Source organism: Ciona robusta, chromosome 2 (genome assembly GCF_009617815.1).
Source record: "Ciona robusta chromosome 2, ASM961781v2".
Taxonomy (NCBI): domain Eukaryota; kingdom Metazoa; phylum Chordata; class Ascidiacea; order Phlebobranchia; family Cionidae; genus Ciona; species Ciona robusta.
In genome coordinates this window covers 7774671-7783168 of record NC_143236.1, presented here as the reverse complement: position 1 = coordinate 7783168, position 8498 = coordinate 7774671, and the positions used below count along the sequence as shown (strand labels likewise).

Genomic DNA, 8498 nt, shown 5'->3' with positions numbered 1-8498 from the left:
ACATTGAATCGCACTAAATACCTGCGAAATAATAATGCCAAAGCGGTTTAGACGATAAAAACAGTAAACACTTGACGCGAAAATTACGTACAAAAGTCTACAACATTTACTCCGAGCTATTTCACTATGTTTAGACTAAAAGTAAACGTATTTCAACCATTTCTGCATATACTATATTGTATGGTATACCATGACTCACTTTTTGCAATAATTAAACCCATAACAAAGCTAAAACCTGTCAAAAACGCCACAAAATACAAAGCTGGGTAATAAGCGGTTTAAAATGCGCGCGCTCTTACAATAATGACGTCACTTCTCTTTTTGAAAAGTAGGAAATCGCGAATCTTGATTGGTTGATTTTGTCTAGAGATAGAAATAGCATATACAATTTTTTTTACAAAAGTCTGTGTCAAGAAATATATATAGGAAATTTTAACATATGTGTTGTCCAAAATTGTAACACACAAACTGTTTCACTAATAATTTTACAACTATAAACAACTTTTACTGCAAAACGCACCTCATGCACGAACTGCTTTGATTTGCGCGGCAAAGATAACTGCAACAGCATAGTAAAATTCACGTGTTGTCCTCCAAATCCAACTTAGCACCATGCAAGGTACAGATTTAAAAGATGCTGCTGATATAATTAGATTCAACCCACCGCTTTATATACAACGCTACAATAAAGTATTGGAAATCCTCGCTACTTTAAAACCAGAAAAGGTAAATACTTTACTCCTGTACAAAATATACCGTTTACCCAACTTCACATTTTAGGTAGTAGACTTCGGCTGTGCCGAATGCAAGTTTATAAACCTACTGCGACGAGAAGAATATGTGATAGAAATATGCGGGGTTGACCTGGATGGGAATTTGCTAAGTGAGTCTTCATTCAAGTTGGAGCCTTTAGCATCAGACTTCCTTTATTTAAGGCACAACCCACTTACAATACGGCTGTATCAGGTAATATACCTTCAAATGTTAATTATTTGATCGGTAACTTATTCTGTACATATTTAGGGGTCTGTATCAGAGTTTGACACAAGATTAAGAAACTTTGATGCAGTAGTTTGCATTGAATTAATTGAGCACTTGCTGCCAAAAACACTCAAAGACTTTCCTAAAACAGTATTTAGTTGTATTCAGCCTAAACATGTTATTATTTCAACACCAAACTCTGATTTCAATGTTCATTTCAACTTGAATGGCTCTTTTCGACACTGGGATCACAAATTTGAGTGGACCAGAGAACAATTTAAATCATGGTGTGAAGGTATATGCACCAAATACCACTATTCTGTTGTATTTGATGGTGTTGGAACAGCCCCTGAAAATAGACCAAGTTTTGGGCATTGCAGTCAATTTGCAATATTCACAAAGCTTGAAAGTGACAGATTCAGTGATGAACAAAAGGGTGGTGCAGAAATTTTAAATCTTGTGGCAGAAATGGTTTTTCCTTTCCAAGCAAAAGAAGAACAAGTTAAAAAGAAACTGATTGGTGATGTTTTAAGGTGTGTGGGCGAAATTGTAGCTGCTTGTGTTCTGGCCATGAAACCAAAGGTTTTGGTTGAATGTGAAGAAGAGGACAAGTTTCTTTGCAGGAAGAATGAGTATGCACAATCAGGGTGGGATCAAACTAGCAATAACTTTAACCAGAACTTTACCGAAGTCGAAATTGGCCAATTCAGTGATGCTGAAAGTTCTGAGGAGTGCATAAATGAAAGCAAAACAAACTTATACAATATCCCAGCAATGCCTGTTGCTGTGATGCCATATAACAAATCCCTTGACTACTTCAATAGGTTAAGTATGTGGGCAAGAAGAGATCACACAATAAATCCAAAACAATTTGAATCTGTGGAGGATGACACAGAAAAAGAAGAAGATTTTTCACACTTTAATGTTACTCCAGGCCACCCGTTAAAGTTAGGTTCACATTTACCATATACGTTTCAGTTTTATGATGGAAATTTACACAATTTTCAAACAAAGCACAAGGAGGATGTAATTTATGGCAATGAAACATTTACAAGAATCCCATTGACATGTCTATGCAAACATTATCTTCTGAAGCATTTGAATGACATTGTAATACAGTAAGTAAAGTTTGATGCCAATTTGTTCTTAAATTTATGCTAATTTTCTTGCAGAAAGTTGGTAGGGGGAAAAGCAATTGAGGGTATTAATTTAAATGAAACAGAAGATTGTTTAATTGCAGAAAACACCAAGTTTTATGATGATGCAGAGGAGTCTGACTCGATCATGTAAAACTGCATTGTTTAAATAACTTATGGCCTATTTTATATACTTAAAACTTAATACATGTATATACATATAACTTAATTTCTGCAGGTCTACCTCCTTAGATGACCTTAACTATCCACACGAGAATTACCAAGACGGTAATTTAAATGATATAAATACTTTCAATGAAAAAAATTGGGATAGTGAATAAAACAGAAGAACTTCTGTAAGCTGTAACCTTATAATTTGTGGACATCATATCTATCTTCAATAAAATTATAAAAATTATTTGCATAGTGACAGCATGAACAAAATAAATGATGAACTTAGTGTAAGTTACAACTTAGACATAAACCATTTCCCATTATCTTCCTTTACTGTTCCCTCTTTCTTTAATTTTGAAAGATGGTTATTAACGTTTTTATCAGCAACTGGATGCAGATGTTCTGCTACATCTTTGTACAAGATCTTCACCACTTCCATACTTTCCATTGGTGATTTGCTAGACTCTAAACACTCCAAAATCTGCTTTTCCCTTTCATTGCGGTGATTTATATAATATTGAATTTGCGGTACAGGATTCTGTATTACGGGTCCATGTCCAGGGTATATCACATTGGGCTTTAAATCAGCAATTATTTGCAATGACTTCATGTAATCTGATAGATCTTCAAATACAGCAGTTCCTTCGCCAAGAATACAATCACCAGAAAAAATAGAATTGTCTTCTTGAAGCTGCAGAATAATATGATCCACTGTATGACCGGGTGTGTGAACCACTCGCAAACTTGCGCCTTCTGTTTTCAAAACTTCCTGGTCTTTTAGATAGGTATATTTCTCACTGACAGATGTATCTTCAGAATCCCCAAGTGGGTATTTTAGCAAGGGTACAGTTCCACTTTGTAAAAGTTTGTTAAAAATTCCTTTTATTCCGCCCACATGATCATGGTGCCAATGGGTAAGAATTATCGCCTGGATTGATATGTTATTCTCATTCAAGGTTGATTGTAAACTCTGCACATACTCTGGAACATCAGGACTCCCAGTATCAATGAGGAAACGCTTTGGTCCAGTTCCCACTAAGTAAGTATTAGTCCCTTGAAGAGTCATTGGTCCAGGATTACATCCCAGCACCCTGGTAATTCTAGCAGTCAGCTGCTCAATTTTAGGAATAACCGACACCATGTTTACTTACTTTAAGCTGCTGCAAAATAAAACAAATCATGAAAATGAAATTACAAAAGATATATATCCTTATATTTTAAATGGCAATAAGTAAGCAACAAATCAATAGATGTTGGTAAATAATTTGAAAAGAAAAGGCAACAGCCAAGTATTGCACAACGATTTGAAATATATACCGTATACGGTGCTATATGGGACAATTTAAAAGGTAACTAGTGCTTCACATAGTGTAATGCTAAAATTGAGAGATCGTATGATTGATATTGCCAAAGAGTAATTTTAAAATTATTTATATATGAAATAACTTGAAAAAAGGGATATGTTTATATATTAATGGTGATGTTCTAATATATGATGGACTTGTATAATAAAAAGTTGTCAAGGCCACTTTATATGTAATTACATACACACGTTATGAGTGATAGTTTATTGTGATGGCACTGTAAGAACACCGACAGGTTTTAAAATATCAATTCCACCATGCAAGACACATACGCCTTTTAATCCTTCTTTGAGGAGTTCGAAGCAAAATTCTCGGTCCTCGCGTGTTGATTTGTTGCCAATAACTACAACTACTTTTGGGCTCTGTTTAGAAATCATTTGGACCAACTGGGGGATTGATTTGTTGGGTGCCAGGGGGAAGTTAAAGCTTCCAGGTACACAGCCACGCGAAAACTCATCTGAAGATCGAATGTCAATGATGAAGATCCTAGGCTTGCCAGATTTGGTTGCTTTAGCTGGAGTCTTAGAGTTATTGGATCCTTTTAGTTCACAAAGCTGAATTAAATCATCTGCCGAAATTCTGCAGCAAACTTCTTGTTTAAGTTCTGAGAGTGGAATCGCAGTTTCTGAGAGTTCAGTTTTTGGAAGAGTATTATAGTCCTCTGTGTAGTAAGATACTGTTTGACGTTTGCATTTTTCTTCTTTCTGTGCATGAACACGAAATGTGGAGCTTTTTGGAGACTGACAGAAAACTTGTATGGATTTTTTCACCACACCATCAATGTCTATTTCAGGCAGGTCAGAAAATAGAAGGATGCATTCGTTAAAATCACTCTGAAGTAACTGTCCACGTAATTGTTGTAAGATGGCCACCCCGATACAGAGAGGAAAAGAAGAATTTCCAAGCAGCAAGGTGTCCCATAGATGGAATATCTTATGCAGAGGAAATACATGAGCAAACATGGTTAAAAACCAAGGAATTGCATAAAGGTCTGGTATAAAACCAATCTCCTGCATATGACATGAAAGCAAAGGGTCATGGAAGGTTAACAAGTGGGAGAATACAACAAGATATTCTTGAATGATGGCAGAGTTATCTTTGAGAAAGAAGTCATGAAGGTACTTGTCAATGAATTGGGACATGGAGGCCCATGCTCTTGGTTCATCATTGAAGTTTAAATGAACAAATACAGCACAAAGTGAATCTAGTCCTTGCCAGTATGTGAGATGTGGATGTGACATCAACCACGCTTTAAGAACCCGCTTTAACTTTTCGTGAGCGGTAGGTGAACACAGCATTGAATCATATTGGTGGCAGCGTGGTACATCAACAGCAATTTGTCTGTCTGTCACTATTGGAGTATCTTTATCAATGTTGATATATTGCTCTTCCAAGTCACCTTTGACATCTAAAAGCCCTGCCCATACCCTACCCCTACAATATGGTGGAATGTCAATTCGTGCTTCCTTTAATAACTTGTCTCGTAAGTAAGGGTAGCCCAGGAGTAATCGCCTGTACAGAGCAATACGATGCACTTGGTAATCAAAATCATTTTCACGTATTAGCAAAGGTAACTTGGCAGATTCATGTGAAACATCTGGTGATTTGAGCTCGAGTAGTGGGTATATGAGAGAGATATTTTCAGTGTTAATCTCAAGCCTGCTTTCAACAGTGTCAAGAGAAAGTAATTTATAGCCAGGGTTAAACAAATTTTCTGGGGATGGCTCAAGACCGTAAAGGTCGCCATGAACAGTTACAAATAATGGAACTGTACGAATTGGAGGGGTGGTGGTCACAGAACGTAAAACTTCAGCAACCATATCTCCCCCAGCCAAGTTCCATAGACACCATATCTCTTCACTGTCCATTTCCATTAAAGGGTTGGTGTTTTCACTAGGCACAGTTTTTTCAAACTTACCATTGGTGTCTGCAGGTTGTTGCTCATTGGTTAAATTCAGATCTTTACCAAGTTTGTTAAGAATCTGCAATGGCGTTGCTCTTTGTGAGGATTCAACATTCAATCCATTTTCCAAGATCACTTTTATTAACTTTGTTACGTCATCGGTTTCATTTAGACTTAGATTTTCTTTAAAATTTTGGCACAAAACCTCAATGTTTTTGTGTGAGCTTTTGTTTGCAGAAAGACAAAGCACACGTTTGACAAGACTTTTATTTTCCACACTGTCCCACAGCAACTCCCTATGCAGTAGTTCCAACAGTACTATACAAGCAGACCATACATCAGATTTGCTGCTGGTGGCCATAGGTATCTCTGAGTAGCAGCATGACAGTATTTGTTCTGGAGAGGAATATTTTAAGCTACCTAATGGTCCACTAAGTAATTTCCCTCCATCTGTCATATGGTGTAAACCATATCCAGACAGCTTGGGTGTGCCATTCTCATTTAACAGAATATTTTTGGGCTCTAAGTTTAGTTGAATATATCCTTTTGAGTTTAAATAATTGAGTCCATTAAGTACTCCATGGACAATGTTTAAGCTGTACTTCCTCCAATCATCTTGTTTTAATTCTGTTGGTTGTGTGATTTTGTTGAACACACTATCCACATATAGCTCAGAAACGGCAAAAATTCTCTCATGCCTACCACATCGAAAATCAACGTAACTGCAAAGATTTTCATGCTTCAGTGTCTTTAACTGCTGTGCAAGTCCAAGAGATGTGATGGAGTTAGGAGTCAAGGGAAGTCCATTGATACCACACTGGTTATGTGGCAGAGCAGCAGTTACAAATGACATACATCCTAACAGTGAAGACATGGCCTACATATTGTTAACCTGTATAAACATACACATGAATATCAACTAATATCACAATGGACAGACAATAGTTATTAGTTTCACAATCTATACATACAATAAAGAATAAGATTTTAACAATAAAACTGCATGATTCTTTAAACATGTACTGCATGTTTTCACATCAAACAATCAATGTATAACAGAATAACAGCTTAAGCATCAAGGTGCTTATACAGAGAAAATACACTACACATACAGAGAAAACTGTTTTGACACTACACACTATTGGAAGTACAGTTAAAACTTTACTAAGTGTATTTATTTAAAGTTGTTATACATACAAACAGCCAGAATGATAAGCTTAAAAAATATTCGGAATGATATAAAACAATAACAGAACAAACTAGCACGGACAAACATTACTGCCAAAGTGCAAATATTGATATGTCAAACATACCTGCATTTCATAAGGGAAAAAAGATTCTGTCGGTAATTTGATTTGTATGTCACTAGATTTTCAATGATTGCACTAAAATATTGAAGAACTAAAAAGTAAGTATTATAATAACTACACACACGACGCGTAGTCACGTACATCTACATTAAATGTTACAAATACAACAGCGCCATAAAATATTTATGGCACAAACATAAATGACACAAAATCCAATTAATGAAGTTGGTTTTCTAACTCTTCCTCGTACTCTGGGTCATGAAATTTGTCTTTTTTGTCGTATTCGAAAGTTGAGTTGGCAAGGTCAACTTCAATAGGAAAAACATCTGCACTTTGCATGCTTTCATGGCAGGACTCATGGTACTGTGATACAGCGGAGACAAACCTCTGCAACTGAAACACAATATCTTGTACATGCTTGTTGTCCAACAGCTCTAATTTTTCCATAACATCTTTACGGAGCTTGGCAAACTGGGCCCGAGCTTGCTGGCGGCATCGAAGTACCAGTCGGTACTCGTAATTCCCAGTTTCAACTCTGTATAATGGCTCCTGTAGAGCAGCATAGCTATATTCTTCATCATCAAGCTCCTTTACTTTAAGACAGAATGACAAGTATTCAAATTTCACATCAGCATACTTTTTAATGGTGAGCTTGGTGTCTGGAATTGCCTTGTTCAGATATGTATTAAGATCATTCAACATTGGCTTCAATGTCTTGAGCAATGTGAAGCCAGACTTCTCAAATTCTCGGTGAGAACTACTGAACTTTAAAAAAGCTTCCCCACCATTAGGATGAGGTTCACGAACGCCAATAATGGAGAATATATCTCCAAATTCACGATGTGTTTTGCATAGGTTAAAATATGCTTTTAAAAGCTTCTTTACATGTTCCATAAGCCCAACATATACCATCCCGGTTCTTTCCAGGTCTTGAAGCCTCTTAATTAGAATATCATTGCAAAGAATTGCCCGACTCAATCCCAATGCATCTGCAGTGCCAGAATCCATCTGTTCTACCAATCTGTGCTTAAACTTCTTCAGCACAATGTCCAAAGTCTTCCCTTGCTTTGGATCAGCATGCAGCTTGTTATAATTCATTTTCACGTCTCCTTTTATCGACTGAATCATTTTTGCCAGTTGTACTTTAGTCAAACCTTTAACAGACTTGCTGTTTATCGACACAATTTCATCTCCAGCAGCAAGAGATCCATTCTTATGTGCTGGAGTATTATCAAACACTTGTACAACGTATAAACATGGGCACAATGGTGCACCACCACCAATGCTAATTCCGATTAAATTCTGGCCATCTTTGGTTAAAGTAACCGTCCCAGACACGGTCGTCATTCCCATTTTATCTTCTTCTAAACCCCAATCTTCCATATTTGTACTTTGCTGTTTTATAATCAGAAAACAGGTTATAATATAAGTTACTAATTACTATGACTGCAACAAAAATAGCAACGGTTTTATTTCTTACATAAAATGTGAGTGACTACGAATAGAATAAAACATGGTGTAATATTTATTACTGTCTATACGTATTCTTTACTTACCTACGAGCTTTCAAATACACAATACACATTAATACACCGAACTAAATAAACGCGAACGCCACCTGACAAAAAGT

The 8498-nt window shown here is 36.4% G+C and overlaps 4 protein-coding genes across 5 annotated transcripts; 1 reads left to right on the top strand and 3 right to left on the bottom strand.

The window, feature by feature from the left end:
* Positions 1-21: 21 nt before the first annotated feature.
* On the bottom strand, positions 22-3432 carry LOC149740809 (endoribonuclease LACTB2-like). Its single transcript, XM_089872842.1, has one exon. It carries the CDS (start codon positions 3430-3432, stop codon positions 2584-2586), a length of 849 nt encoding a protein of 282 aa, XP_089728968.1. The 3' UTR covers positions 22-2583.
* On the top strand, positions 595-6953 carry LOC149740807 (small RNA 2'-O-methyltransferase-like). Of its 2 annotated transcripts, XM_089872836.1 has the most exons (5): positions 595-726; positions 781-966; positions 1024-2099; positions 2154-2267; positions 2356-6953. In XM_089872836.1, the coding sequence occupies exons 1-5, from the start codon at positions 613-615 to the stop codon at positions 2456-2458; spliced, it is 1593 nt and encodes a 530-aa protein (XP_089728962.1). In that variant the 5' UTR covers positions 595-612; the 3' UTR covers positions 2459-6953. The 2 variants fall into 2 exon arrangements, with proteins under 2 accessions (XP_089728962.1, XP_089728963.1); XM_089872837.1 differs by lacking the exon at positions 2154-2267.
* On the bottom strand, positions 3452-6432 carry LOC149740808 (TBC domain-containing protein kinase-like protein). The gene has a single exon (XM_089872830.1). The coding sequence runs from the start codon at positions 6430-6432 to the stop codon at positions 3859-3861; it is 2574 nt and encodes an 857-aa protein (XP_089728956.1). The 3' UTR covers positions 3452-3858.
* Positions 6451-8351, bottom strand: LOC149740806 (PRKCA-binding protein-like). Its single transcript, XM_089872839.1, has one exon. The coding sequence runs from the start codon at positions 8249-8251 to the stop codon at positions 7085-7087; it is 1167 nt and encodes a 388-aa protein (XP_089728965.1). The 5' UTR covers positions 8252-8351; the 3' UTR covers positions 6451-7084.
* Positions 8352-8498: the final 147 nt, after the last annotated feature.

What these genes read in the sequence shown, in the direction of transcription:
- LOC149740806 (XM_089872839.1), bottom strand. Translation starts at nt 8,251, where the DNA reads ATGGAAGATTGGGGTTTAGAAGAAGATAAAATGGGAATGACGACCGTG.
- LOC149740808 (XM_089872830.1), bottom strand. Translation starts at nt 6,432, where the DNA reads ATGTCTTCACTGTTAGGATGTATGTCATTTGTAACTGCTGCTCTGCCA.
- LOC149740809 (XM_089872842.1), bottom strand. Translation starts at nt 3,432, where the DNA reads ATGGTGTCGGTTATTCCTAAAATTGAGCAGCTGACTGCTAGAATTACC.
- LOC149740807 (XM_089872836.1), top strand. Translation starts at nt 613, where the DNA reads ATGCAAGGTACAGATTTAAAAGATGCTGCTGATATAATTAGATTCAAC. An exon ending in CTACTTTAAAACCAGAAAAG is followed by an intron (nt 727 to 780) that starts GTAAATACTTTA and finishes TTCACATTTTAG; the next exon opens with GTAGTAGACTTCGGCTGTGC. An exon ending in GAGGAGTCTGACTCGATCAT is followed by an intron (nt 2,268 to 2,355) that starts GTAAAACTGCAT and finishes TAATTTCTGCAG; the next exon opens with GTCTACCTCCTTAGATGACC.